Genomic DNA, 15044 nt, shown 5'->3' on the forward strand with positions numbered 1-15044 from the left:
TGCAATGGTTTTAGTCAACATGTTTTTATTAAACATTCCTGCTATTTTCTCCCTACCTAATGGATGTTCTCAACGTTTGAGGTTTTAATAGGGAAACTATAAAGCAGCATCATATGTTAGTTTAAAAGTTTTTTTTAGATCTGCTGTAGTGAAGCTAGGTTAAAAGGATCATTTATTCACCCTCATGTCATTACAAATCTGTATGACTTTCTTTTATCAGCAGAACACAAAATAAGCTATTTTGAAGAATGTTGGTAATCAACCAACACAGCACCCATTGACTTCCGTTGTACAGACACAAAACCAAAAAGTAATTTCTCAAAAATATCTTCCTTCATGTTCCACAGAAGAAAGAGTCATAAAGATTTTGTATAAATGATGACAACATTTTTACTTTTGGGTGAACTATCCCTTTTCGAACGCTAGTATGACATGCAAAATAACATTTGCTAAAACACAGCATCGGAACATTTGAGATTACACGAATGATGTTTTATTAACAAAGTTCGGGAGGAGCACGTGCAAATCATTACGCAGCTGCCAGTCATTAGCCATTACGTCTTCCGTTCTATCAAATCAAGAGCAAACCCTATAAATAGTTAAATCGCCTTACCCCCTTCACTCTAGATTTCCGCAGCATCCCTCCTCCATCCTGACTCCTCACTATCTCACCCTCCTTCTACTCGGAGGGAGTGGGAAGCGCTCCGGGTTCGGGCAAAACACTGAGATTGGAGCCGTCGCCCAGATAAAAGGGGGAGTGCTCTGGGTTCGGGAAAGAATACCGACCCCAGAGCCCTCTCCCTGGACAGCCCTCCGAATAAGCATATACTTTCTCTGCTTAACTAAACTTCCGCCTATTTAATTATTTGCTAAGGCGAACTCGTGAACTAACCTTTGACAACACTGCCCGAGTCTCCTTGTGGCCTCAGAAGATCCATGCCGCAGAGATCTTCAACACTTCCATACTTCATAACAGAATTGATGGATGATAGTGTAGTAACTAGCTCACTGTTTATAGAGCTAAACTGGGATTGCTGAGGGGGGCCAAATGCATCTGCTAGCTCACTGTAGTTATGGGCAAGCAACGTCTGCTGTTCCTGCAACAGCTTTTGCACTCTCTCTATATAATGATCGAGTCCAACACCTTGCCCAGTCTGTGGCTGGATGGACTCTGCTGATTCCACAGGAACTCTTTTAACTTGGGTCTGGGCAGGAGTCTGAGTGGGTCCACAGGCAATGTTCCTTGTCTTCAGACCAACTAAGAAGTTCTCATGTATGCTTGTGTGACCAACCCCAGTCTCCTTGGATCTGCAAGATAACATCCTGTCAAGCACACCCTCTTCCGACGCTATGGTTCCTACTGAAACAGAGCGTGTTTTAATTGTGGTCTGCATTTCTTTTACGAGACCATCTCCAACTGCAATTGTACGAGTCTCTACTGGTTCTGTGCTTATTTGTTTGTCTTTTGAATATGATTCTGTGGTCATGTAGGAATCAGTCAGGACTATCTTTTCTGTATTGGTTAACTTGTTTGTTTTTTCAATTTCTGTGTTTGTGTATTGAGATGAACACATAGGTAAGACCATGACTCCAAAGTCAGTTTTGTGAACTTCATCGGTTGCTGAACTTTGGGTTACCACCTCCATGATAGGCTTGACCAACACATCCACTGAACAATCTCCACATCCGATAGACCTGAAATCTTTGACCTGTTCAGCCTCTGCTTTGCAAAGTCCTAAACCTTCAGCAGTTAGCTCAGTATTGATCCCCACTTCATATAGACTTACTTCCACTCCTACTCTTTGATCGCACATAACAACCTGCCTGCCTACACATTGATCATTCACCTTGGTACGTTCTTGTACAACCCACTGCTCCATAGGCAACTCTGGACCCACAGCGACATTCCGTACATCTGGTCTGCATGTGATACCCACTACATTCATTTGTGGGACGTGATTTATACTTGCGTCGCTAAACTCAACATGGTTGCCCACGCCCTGGCTCTGCGTAGACACTCTGGCTTCCACTGAAGTGCTGTACATTTCCGGTTTTGCCATCAAACCTTTATCAGCCTTTTTTCTTGACCCAGCCACTTGAAGCTGAAGCTTTAGTTTTCCCATCTCCATTTCGTGGGTGGTCTCCTTAAGCTGAACTTCCAGTCTGTAGATCTTTTCTTTGAGGGCTTCGATGGTCTGGTGCTGCATCTCAATCTCTGCTTCTACTTCACTGCTCAAGCCCAGCATGGCTTCAGTCACCCCAACTCCTGCGCTCCTCACGTCCCGCTCTGTCCCCACAGCCACATCTCTGCTTCGCTCAGGTGACCTACGATACACTACCACATTGTTCATGTTTTCGTCGGCTCCAACGCCAATGGACTTGCTCTCACGACTCCACCGCTGCGCATTTTGGTTTGTTTTTTGCTCTGGTTGGTGTAAGCTGTGTTTCAAATCCCCACTATTATCCTGTATCTTCTTCTCCAAAGCCTCCACTTCAGCTGTCAGTTGTCTGAACTCTTGTAGCCTTTGAGAGCTCTGCTCCATGTTCTCCATCTCATCGATGTGGAGCTCAGAACCTGCCGGAAGCTGACTCAATGGCTCATATTGATCAGCACTGCCAACGCTGTAGGAGCGTTTCCTAAAACCTCCACCCAAACCCTGTCCAGCAAGCTTTGAGTTCTTCATTTGGGACACCAGTTGCCTCTTCTCCTCTTGCAAGACTGAGATCTTGACTTGGAGGATTGGGATGGTCTTTACTTGCTCCTCAAGCTCTTTAAGTCGCTTTAGAGCCACTACCATCTGTTCTCGAATGTGCTGGAGGTGAAGGGGACTAACATTGGTCACAGGTGTGGTCATGCCCGAGCTGAGGGGGCTATGGCGGATTGAACTGCCCATGGAGGATGTTAAGTAGAGGTTGTACTCGCCATTGCCTAGATGTCCGTTATGTTGCAGAGAATGAGAACTGGGTGAAAACTGGCTTGGCCCATATGAGCCACTGTAAGAAGACAGGGAGCTGGAAGAGCCCATCCCTCCAAAGCTTGCCAGTCGCCTACGAGGCGGCTCACTGACCGGTGGCAGCATTAGAAGGCGCTCCTGCTCCAGGCGTCTTCGAGTCTCCATTAGCGTTTTCTCCACCTGGGGGTTATGGCGAAGGAGGCGGGGAGACGGTGGTGGCAGTAGCTGCTTGGTCTCAGGGACGTTCACAAAGGCTTGCGGGGCTTCATGGACTTCGACGGTGTGGCCAGGGGGGGCTACCTGGGTCCGAGGTGTAAAGTAGAAAGGTGACTGTTTGCTCTCATCGCTGTTGGAGGAGGACAAGGAGTCGGTCGAAGTCCACTCAGTCTGGCCGCTGCAACTGCTTTGTGGCAGCGGGACAGACCGGACCACTTTTGGCTTTCTCTGGATGTTTAGCTTCTTGATGGTGTTGCCCCTCTCAATGTCATCCACATACTTAAGAAAGTCCAAGTCTAGCTGATAACCATATGGGGTTTCCAGACAGTACGGGTCTTTCTCATCTTCGTCTTTTTCTGTTGAAAGTTAACAAAAGGTGGCATTAGTTCAATAAAATCACACACTACACATCATAATTTGCAGTTGTAAATGCATCGCTGTATATTTTAAGAGACCATATAGTTTTCACGTTTCTGCATGTTAAGTGGCAATTCCAGTCCAGTATCTGTTGAATTTCAACAGAAATAAACCTCAGGAATGACCAAAAAACACACAACAGCTATGTGAAAGACTTTGCAAGAAAGCAAAAAAAGTCAGGCTTCTTCGATTGAAAAGATCCCTAAATACTTTACATGTAAAACATTAATCTTGTGTTGTTTAAAAATGAATATGAACTTGTTTTCTTTGCAGTGCTGACCTTTGCAAAAACAGCATATTTTGAATATTCTGACCAGTTGGTCCCATTTCTGCTAGTAAATGCAAAATAAAAACCTTATTTTTATTTGGAATTAAGGAGAAATGTTATCACCAGTTCACAGAATATATATATATATATATATATATATATATATATATATATATATATGTCAACATATATAAAAAATTATATGGCTATGACTTTACAGAGAAGTCAAAACATGAACTACCTACAGTTTAATAAATCTATTTCCAACACCGACCTTACAGCGCATTCTCCGTAATATTGTGACAAAACAAACGCCATGTGTTTACAGAGTATTTGTAAGGGGAGGGTAGGTGGTGGGTGGGGTTAAAGGGAAACATGAACAATTATTTCCTTCCAACCAAAGATCTATGTGGTCTGATGTGACTGACAATTGTAAACATTTCACTTCTTTACTGCCTTGCAGATGTGAAATGCCTTGTAAGAGGAGCAAAAGGTTTCTTTTCTCTAACTAGAAGCCTAGGAATATCCATCAACAGATCTTAAATCACACAGTCCAAATTCCACACCAGAGAGAGAATTCCTGCCGTCAGTTAGACAGATTAACTCCCTTGAAGCAAAGATACTTTCAGCTAATATAGAGATCAGACACAATACATTAAATATAAACAGCAAGTCGGTAAACGTATTGCCTTGCTATTTACTTTAAAAGAAATACTGCATGTAAAATGCATTAAAGTTGATTTGAGCATGTAATACTTTGACTCCCGAAGCCATTAGATAGAACTGAAGGATTTCACTGAAGCAACCTAATCCCTCATTGTTCAAGCGTCACTTACCCCAAGTCAAACAGCAGTGTTCATGCAGCGCCGCATGTTCCTCCGCAGGCCGTAATAGAGTTTTATAAGTAGAACAAGCTGCATGCAGCCTCCGCTCGCTCACTGAGCACTTTCTCAACCTTCACTCCATAAGGGGAAAAAATTCCACTATTGGTGTAAACTTAGCCCAGCGCGTGATAGGCTGGCTGCCTCGACCAATCACAGAGCACTTGCACAGTCTTATTTCTCTCAAAGCACTCTTTAAAACACTTCGTAACCCCTTCAATCAGTGGGCCCTTTTAAAATACACTTTCCAGTCATGTTTATCTTACCCCAAAGTATCTAGACCGGACAGAAACATAAGATAAAGCTTGTGCGTTTGCGCCTCTGTGGTGCAACTAGTGTATCTATATCTAGACTTGCTGATAAAAATACTAGTACAGAAACAAAAATAGGGTCGTGTAAACACATTTCCAAAATTATTTTATTAGCAGCAATAAATAACACGACACACAGTTAGTTTCCATAGTAGCTAGTTGACTAATGTTTTTTAAATACTCAAGCCAAGGGCTTTATTTTGCATTTAAATAAGCAACAATAATTCAAGAGACAAAACCTTTTAACTGTATTTGCGTGGCAACAATCACTAGCCTGTTAAGCATGCTTGCTGACCATAAGTAAAGTCATAGAGCGCGAAACTGGCTTGTCTGGTACGGCGAACAGACATTCGGGCAGCTGAACGCTGACCTCACCCTACTGTATGTGAACACGGGAGGGGGGTTGTCGACCTGTGACATTGAATGGACGAGTGAGAGGAGAGGGCAGTGTGAGAAAGAGCTCCAAGAATAATCCGCCCACACCATCGCTTTAGAGTCTAGAGTTACACAGGACACCAGACACAAAAACACCCCGGAGGATGTTCAGATCAAAATAGTTTATGCAACGGACAATTGGATGAAGCAAACTCGCTCTCTATTCATCACTGTGTGCCACATTGGCTAGACTGGTCCAACCACCAACTGTGAGAGGGAACAAGATTTAAAAAACAAGAAATTAAATATTGGTATGAAATTTATATTTGGCTTGTCTTCATTTTGTGTCTTTTTGTGCCCAGAGGAAGTTCAGAACGTTTTCAGAATGGGCTGAAGATTCCTACCCTATATGTTGGCTTGGACTGCAGATACTTCTGAAATGTTACATTTCCAGGTAATGTGACTAAATCTGACTGACTACAGCAAAGTAAGGGGGTAAGGGTAAGGGTGTGACCAATAACAAAGCAGAGAAAGAGAAGTCACAGGTGGACTAACAAACACGACACATGATCATTTGGCATAGCTGTTGTCACAAAGGTATTTGTGGACAGGAGGAGCTGAATGAGCCACATGTAATGATGTGTGAGTTAAAGATGTAGAATAGTGTACTATTTACAGGAAGCTTTACTGTGAGAACTTTGTCTACATGAAAGGTGGGGTTCTCTGCTTTGCTTTCTTTACGTGAACAAAGTATTTTATATATTGAGTCACAGACGAAAAATGCAAGAAATCTGTGTGACTTTGTAAGGAATAAATGTAGGTTTCCATTGAAATAACTGTACAATATCAAAAATAGTAGTACAAACTTCTTTCACGAAGGTTTTTAAAGCGGAAAGCAGGACCGGTGCAAGTTTTCTCAGTAAAAAACAATAGTTGTCCTAATGTAACATTAGCGTCATGTAAACAGCTGAAAATAGATCTGCAGACAGCCTCTTTTCTACGATGAGAGGTGGACAAAGAAAGACACTAGATGTGTCCCAAGAGCATACTTTTTAAAGGCATTTATTTACCTTTATTCATTTGGCAAACACTTTTATAATACAAAGTGTGAAAAGCATGTTCACTGCTCAACAATACATAAAAAATGCATTTTAACCTAGTACGAATCATAAACTTTAAGTTTAAAAGGTCATGCTTATCTTCTGTGTCTAACCAAATCTTTCCGATGGCATGCAAGCAAATCTCTGCATGATCAGCATCAGAATACTGAACCACACAAAATGCTGCGTTTAGTAAACAGAGACGACCTACCAAAAAAGTGCCTTTTCTATTCAGATCTTCAGTTTAGTAAAAACTGTGGTTGATTCAAATACAAAAATGCTGCGAATATTCCCTGAACATTATAAATCAAGGAGAACAGTTGCTTTATATTACAACAGTTTGTGCAAAACTGTCCAATTAACAGGATGTGTTAAATGCAGGTAAAGGAAATAGATGCTCACACGAATGTTTTGCCTTGCTGCTAAACTTGCTAATGAAACTGCATGGTAACGAATTGTACAGTACAAACTAAAAATGACTCTGTGAGCTGAGAATATTGTTAAACCCCGGATCAAAGATTACACGAGACTGGATTTAAGATTGCAACTGCATCACGGTTATTAAAAACAAAAGCAACACTTAAATGACATTTTAACCAAAACGTTAAACATTTTTATTAACTTAGTATTTTTTGAAGAATTGACAACATTCAAGGATTAATTCAACCATCTTTATGTAAACTAATAAAAACCGAATAAATCTCACTTCACTTTTAAGGGATTGTTCACCCAAAAATGAAATTGATGACGTAATTAAGTAAATTTTTTAACAGCTGTTATAAAATGCACTGTAACCCGCTGCTTCGTGCCATTTGAGTAGCAAGGTTTCATAAAATAAATGAAATAAAATTATATTTAGGCTACGTAAGTAGGGTATTTTATAACGCCTTAGAACTCGGCTCAGCCAATCAGAATCAAGGACCAGAACTGACCGTTTTATAATCACCCACATGTAATGTCATACAAATATAAATGACATTGTTCTGATGGACACCGAGAAAGATATTCGGAAGAATGTTAGTAATTATCAGTCATTGAATACCATAGTAGGAACAATGTAATGATAGTCAAAGCTGCTCCAGAACTGCTTGTTTTCCTAAATTCTTCATAATAACTTAGTTTGTGTTCAACAGAATAAAAAAATACAATATTTGTAATCCTGCTATGATCGTGGATGACATCCCAAAACAGAAAAATGTTAACATTATTCCAAATATATTTCTCTCTTCATCAGAACACAAAAATGTATACGGTTTTGGAACAAAATGATGACAGAATTTTTGGGTGACCTATCCCTTTAAATGAACGTTGGCAAGTAACTGACACAATTAAGTAAATCAATTTAAAAGGCATGTGAAATTACATAACATGCAATAACTATGTGCATGGACAAGTCTGCAAGCCCCAGCTGAAGCCTGTGAATGTATTTCAGAAAGCCTTTCAGACTGTAAAAACGAAATCCCACATCAATAGCCGCCAAATATTTCACTGCTAGTTTACTTCAAACAGTCCAAAAATAAAAACCACTGCTGGCAGAACTTCAGAATAAAGTTACAACATTATGTATTAAGCTGTTAAAGCACAGGGGGCGTGCTGGTGCCTGCACAAAATACCTGTTGTACAAGCTCCTTAAAAGGAAAAAATATCTGTAACGTTAAAGTACTAAAAGGAAAGTAGCGTAACTAAGTACGCCTCCTTTAACCGGTCTAAAATACTAATGAAATTTCCTCTAACAAGTTTACAAACTGCTATCAACTAAAACAACAGGACATTCTTGAATATCGGTATTTTAGTAAGAACAACAGTGCATTCAGTCAGAGCACCTCCTAATATTCAGTCACCCTAAAAAGAAATAAACATACTACTGTTTTGTGACTTACTTGGACAGGAGTTGAACAAGCAGTACTGTAGCAGGCTAGCACTGGCCAAAGCATATCAGAGTCTTCTCTCAAACACGCACATACATAGCGGAGAGAAAACAGAGGGCCTTTTTCTCACTCTGGCCTGGTATTTCCTGACCCGGCCCATGGAAACCACGTCAGCTTTCCAGTTTAATTATCCCAGAAATCCACGTCATCTCAAGACCAAACCAACAAACACACATGCCCATTAAACAAGTTCTACAACAATGCTGGAACAGATACAGAAATCTGTCTAAGCATAGTGCTGCTATGAATGAACAGACCGAGAGCTAGTGAACAGATCCAGTGTTATGCTTTGGAGTTAACCAAACCAGCAGTATGTCCCAGAATAAGGATACTCTACTCCAGCCAGTATTTATAGGACCTGAACAAAGATGGAACGAATGGGAATTACAGAGGGAATTAAAAATCATGTATGTTTGAATCATAGTACCACATCTGATCTCACCTAAGGCATAGATATTTATTATTCACTACCTTTATTTGAGTAAAGAACAATAAGAAATAACCATATAGACCAGCCAAACCCAGACTGAGAGACTCAATTTCATGTACTTAAACTGAATAAAAACTAAACACAATATAAGAGCAATAAGACTTAATGCTTTCCTATCGTAAAGTCTGAGTTAGTGGCTACATTAAATAATTCATGATTTAGTTTCACCTATTTTATGTATGCATTACGTAGTTAGTAAGTAGCATGTAGCTTAGCACTGAAACAAGTTTGAAACCACGAAAAAGTGCACACATGACATGACGTTAACCTTGGGCAGAGAAGTGTGTTTTCTAAGAACAAAAGCTTGCATGCTTTATAGAAGGCGAGGAAAATAAATATCAACTGTTACGGCCAATGACGATCATTAAAAAAATTGAAATATCGACCCAATAAATCAGCCATGGCAATATATCGGTCCATCACTAGTCTGTATATCCTTGAACAGGCAGGAATCTTTGGTTTGCCACGGGCATACACACAAAAGCAGCTTCAAATGTTTAAAGGTTAATGAGCTAACAGGATGTTTGGACAGACACATCCATTGTGGCTTAACAGTATAATCGCCCCATAATGCCGTGTCCAAAACTTCAGCACGTCCATTAGCCCTGCAATCTTGACATGCTAATCAGCTAAACTCTAGACTTCATAAAAGGCACAGCATGGCAGTCTTGTTTCAACAAAAAGCGCTTTGGCCTTAGCTTGCTGTAAAGCCGCCACATGGAAAGAGTCCAAGACAACACAAAATCTCCTTAGCCTGTTACTGACCTGAATTGCATTGTGTAAACGTCAAAGGTTATGGGACAGGCACACAACAAAGGTCTTTAAATCAGATACAACATCTTAAAGAAAAGTGCTGCTATCTATTGGCAGTGTGGCTTAAAGTCAACAAAAACATGCTGCTTGGAGATATAAAGTCTTTTGAAATCAAAATGACCAACATAGGTTGGTTACACCTTGGAATGGGACTAAATAGGCGAACGTCATTAGCTCTACTGAAGCTCCATTTATTTTCCACTGCATCAGTCAATATAAAGTGGATTAAATAATATCGGAGACTTATTACTCATCTTGTTGCTCTTTTACTCTCAGGAAAAATGTGTAATGGAATGTGTTGAAGCTGTGGTTTTGTGCTCACGGTCTCACAAGGCTGACAAGCAATATTTCACAGCATGCTGCCAAAATTTGCTCCGTTTTCCCCCAGTTTAAGATGTGCAGAATGGTGCAGGACTTGTGTGCTTGTATTCTCAAACAATGGTGTACGACTGTTTAAGATATATAGCTGAGCTGCGGGAGCAATTTTCTATTATCCAAGGAAAAAGTTTTAAACTTGAACACAAGTGATTCGTCAGTGAACAGAACATATGGTCATGCAAAATTGAAAGGTAGGGGTGTTACCTGAGGCGTTGCCGTTAATATGCATGGTTTGGGCCATGACTGAAGCCACTTGCTTGAAATCCCACAGACAGCCTGAATGCACTCATGCAAATGACATGCATCAAATCAGCTTGCCATGCAACCTGCAAACTGGACAAACAAACACATACATAAAAAACAAGAAACAAGATGTTAGACACTACACCACATGCACGATACAAAAACATTTTAAAATGGAAGATTGAACATAGTTAAGCATTTGTAAACCGATATCTATGCGTTTCACTATACAACATAGGACAAGTGACAAACCGCAGCAGTGTTGCAATATTGTGCTTACATGCATGACCTTGTGGGTAGCTGAACCAAAACTAGAGATTTCGCGGAGGTTATTTAATTTTTAACAACAAATAGAACTCTAACCTTGGCAGACATACGTAAACAACCTTGTGACCAATCCAACAAGAGTGCTAACCCTTGGATGTATTAATGTATTAATGTATTAAACACAGCAGTTTAAGCGTTTCTTTTTTCTTGCCTCACCCTCGACTCTGGCGTTCCCAAATTAAGGGCTAGTGCCATCAACTGCATGACACCAGTGCCACCTCTCTCAAATGTTATGCTGGATTCACACGGTACGTGGCAGTCGCGTTTGTCCAGTTCATTTTCAAAGGGAAGCATGTGGTAAGTGGCAAAACGTAGGCCGCTTGGTTGGCGGAGCAGAGGCGGTGCTCGTGCATCCAAAATCCCGTAACTTCCACGGGCACGGATCTTTGAGGCATGCACAGCTGAAGATAATCATATTTTATATTTTGTGAAGACAGAAAAGTATACCCTTCTGTATACAGAACTGCAGCAAATGGCGATCGAGAAACAGACATACATGTGTACAGCAGATACACTGGTGAGCCTCATAAATCCCTGAAGGTGGAATAGCAGGAAGAAGAACCAGTGGGAGGTCTGTCATGTTCTCTGAAGAACACAGACTCGGGAAGCCAGTAAAAACAATGATTGGACCAGTCTTAAATATTACGAAACACTGCACATGTTATGTTTTTCACAAAAGAGCTTTATCACAAACACATAGATTTCAACAACAGCATGCCTTACATTTGCAAATACATGCAACAAAGCCAAAGTCCACAGATAAAACAGGAAACTATCTAAAAACATTGTGCAACATCCTTTTAAAAGCAGCTATGAAATGCGTGTGCGTTAAGAAAGTATAAATATGTATTTTTGTTTGAATAGGAGACCCACAAGAACATTAAAGCTCACCAACAAATCACTTCAGACTAAAGACCTATTCTACACTGTGTGTAGACAGTTGTTTATTTAAAGAAATATCTATCAGGTCACAACAAAGTCATAGTCCAAATAAAACTTTGAGGTTAGCATAACATTTCTAAGTGGCAAAATAATGTGTATGTATGCAACCATAAAAACTAAAAGTACCAACCTTGCTCAGTCATTCTTAAACTTCTTCAGCATGTAGTTATAGAGATCAGCATGACTGGCCAGGCAGTCGCCTACAAGTCAAGAGACGTCTAAGCAAAATGAAGTGTGTATTACAGCTAAGATTAGCTAACTTGCTCGGATGTCAGCTAAACGACTTGGGTCCTATAAGAGGAAAGGATACATCCGTGTTGGATAGATCAGTGACCAGCTCAAGGGTCAGCACCATTAATCCAAGACCCCCAGGGAAAAATAAGATAAGGATGTTCAAGGAAACACTCGTACCAAATAAAGTCCTCTACTGGCACAATGGCATTAGCAAGGTTGCTTGTTAATAGCAAACAGGTTCAGCCCAGTGCAGGTTGACATGTAACGGCAGGTATATCATTCTTACTGATAGAACAGAGATACTGACAGGTGTGTTTCTAAATTCAAGGTTACTCCCTGTTCTCAACCCTTTGTTGGGAACTCGGTCATTTAAATCACTGATAAATCTGGAATTTAAGAGGTTTAATAGAGCCTTGCATACGGTTTTATTAGCCTAAAACTGAACATAAAATTTCAGCTGATGAGATCGGACAAGCAATTTAACTACACTATCGATAAACTGTAGTGGTCAAAAGTGAAGACCAAAGAGCTCAATTGTGTAACATTTTCTTTTAATTCCCCATCAGGCTAGAGTAAACCCAAAATAGTGTATGGTATAAACTGGACAACACACTAAACTCAGATAATTATTGGACAACATAATCTAAACTACAGCATATCAGGATATACTGATGTGCTTTGTTCTAATATTCAAAGAAATGCATACTGTAGAAAAAAGCTCACAGGACAAAGCATACATTCACTAAATCCATTTCAGTTATTAATATTTTGTGTTTATTTTTGCCATTTTCTCCTTAAATTATTCTCAAAGCATCGATTTCATTTCATTCCAAACAACAGTGCACGACACGCATTGACGATTTGCCATAAATCTTTAGCTGCATATCGAAATAAAGAGCACAATTCTGGAATGACTGGACCAAAATGAAAAATCAGGTCTCTCTCGCTCTCTCTCTCTCGCTCTCCTTTCCTCTCTTAGCATCTCATGCTAATTTATCTCCACACAGTGGTGAAAGCAGAAAGCATGGGGACAAAGTCGCCTGACTCAACATTATAGCCAAAGGCAGCTCAGGTCCATACAAAGCACTAGATTTAAAGACAAACACACAAAAGTTGGAAAGAGAGTTACGAAGCTGTAAAATGGGAGTGGTAAGGTGTAGTATGTTAGAAAAAGAACACACACAGCTTCCAATAAAAAAAAGTTTTTTTTAACGTTCCACCACACCGTCACAGGATTATTTAAATGGTTAGTCCACACAAAATAACCAAAATAACTGGTGACCTCAATTAGGTTTGATAGCCAAGGCATTTCCTGGTTACTGTTTTTCCCTCCTCATGATAATAAAGTATATTTATAATAATGTTGTTTTACAGGTGCTGCTTTCTTAAATGCATTTTTTAAGTGACTCGAACGCGAAGTGCTTTCATATGGAGCAGTATTTCCCACAGAGCCGTGCTTCACAAACAAGCTGCGCATAAAACCTAATTTCAGCCTTTGCGATTTCGCAATTGCGACATATTATCGATTTTGTCAATCTACGTTCCTACTCTCACCTATGGTCATGAGCTTTGGGTCATGACCGAAAGGACAAGATCCCGGATACAGGCGGCTGAAATGAGCTTCCTCCGCAGGGTGGCTGGGCGATCCCTTAGAGATAGGGTGAGAAGCTCGGTCACCCGGGAGGAGCTCGGAGTAGAGCCGCTGCTCCTCCACATCGAGAGGGGTCAGCTGAGGTGGCTTGGGCATCTGTTACGGATGCCTACTGGACGCCTTCCCCGGAAGGTGCTCCGGGCCCGTCCGACCGGGAGGAGACCCCGGGGAAGACCTAGGACACGCTGGTGGGACCTTGTCTCCCGGCTGGCCTGGGAACGCCTCGGTGTCCCCCTGGAAGAGCTGGAGGAAGTGTAAGCGGTAGAAAATGGATGGATGGATTGACTTCGATTTCATCTCGATTTGAATGGGAATTGCGATTTATCGTGCAGCCCTTGCCGTGATGCTGAATGCCGATGTGTCCTGTGTGGCACATGACCAACAGCAACACAGCATGTTTGATTAAGACAAGTTTCGTGTACAAATGTAGTTTGTTCCTCACCGCACATTAAATACAAACACACATCATGGACTAGTTTTATAGTCAGGGGAGACAGAAGGGACTCTTTCCTCTTCAATTTAATGCTTCATTTTCGCACAGTCAGTGCAATAACATTATAACAGTGAAAGAGCAAGAACGACATTGATTTAAACTGAGACTTCAGTGGCATGTGGAGGAAAGCCAGTTGTTTCGACACGATAGACCCGTGTTCGATCCTCGAGATCCTCTGAACTTTGTCTTTTACTTCTTTTTATCACATATCAGATCATAAAAGGAATGCATTTTCGTTGTTTGAAAATTGACCGTGAGACATTCATCACTCAAAACATCTGACTGTTTCTTTACTTTAAATTGAGCAACCCATATGATGATCCTGACCACATCATTGTTTGTAGACGGACAACTCAACTGCCTAACGTACACTCATGAACACCTTTTTAGTCCACATCATTATGAAGACAAGCTTTAGGCACAAAGAGGATTTGGCCCACGGCAACTTGACCATGAAAGAAGGCAGCTGAATTTCATTACAGCACTAAGCTTTGAATGAGCCAGAACTAAAAGACTTCAGTGAAGGGAAGGGGGGATGGTGAACACACCTGTGCGTGTGCGTTAGCTTCTGGCAGGGGAGTCAAAAGCTTGACCTGGGCTCGAATGCCCCCGACCATTCCTTAAAACAAGCATGCCCCCTCCAAATTCAGCTTCTAAGCTTATAATCAAGTATTGAGGGGATACTGAAATTGCACATAACTTTTGCTTAGTCTTTTCTCAGACACAACAGAGCAAGCAACCGACCAATATAAATCATCTTAATGCAGTTAGAAAGTTAGAAAATAACACTTGTAATTATTTCGGGAGAACTGCAGTTATATTCAATAATTCCAACCTGATCTCACAGCAATTCGTAACTATTTTACAAGGTGGCTAATTCATATAAATTCCCGCAGTGTGAATCATACAAAAAAAAGCAATATGAAAGTCCCTTCCCTAACCCCACTCCTAAACCTGACATCATTGGCGCAAAACCAAATTATACTTCAAAGTACAAATAATCATACAATTTCGTATGAATTG

At 40.7% G+C, this 15044-nt stretch overlaps 1 protein-coding gene across 5 annotated transcripts in view; it reads right to left on the bottom strand.

The window, feature by feature from the left end:
* Positions 1-15044, bottom strand: part of kank1a (KN motif and ankyrin repeat domains 1a) — a 44727-nt gene that overhangs the window by 9976 nt on the left and 19707 nt on the right. The window contains exons 1-3 of one of the 5 annotated variants that reach the window (XM_079478075.1): positions 11774-12128; positions 10336-10464; positions 893-3526 (exon numbers count right to left, since the gene is read on the bottom strand). In XM_079478075.1, coding sequence (XP_079334201.1) covers positions 893-3526; positions 10336-10372 — 2671 coding nt within the window. In that variant the 5' untranslated portion in view covers positions 10373-10464; positions 11774-12128. Of the gene's footprint in view, positions 1-892; positions 3527-4691; positions 4820-8402; positions 8539-10335; positions 10465-11773; positions 12129-15044 lie in introns of those variants that run through there. The other 4 variants (XM_079478074.1, XM_079478077.1, XM_079478076.1 and 1 more) reach the window with 4 other exon arrangements.

This window comes from Barbatula barbatula, assembly GCF_947034865.1.
Source record: "Barbatula barbatula genome assembly, chromosome: 2".
NCBI lineage: Eukaryota > Metazoa > Chordata > Actinopteri > Cypriniformes > Nemacheilidae > Barbatula > Barbatula barbatula.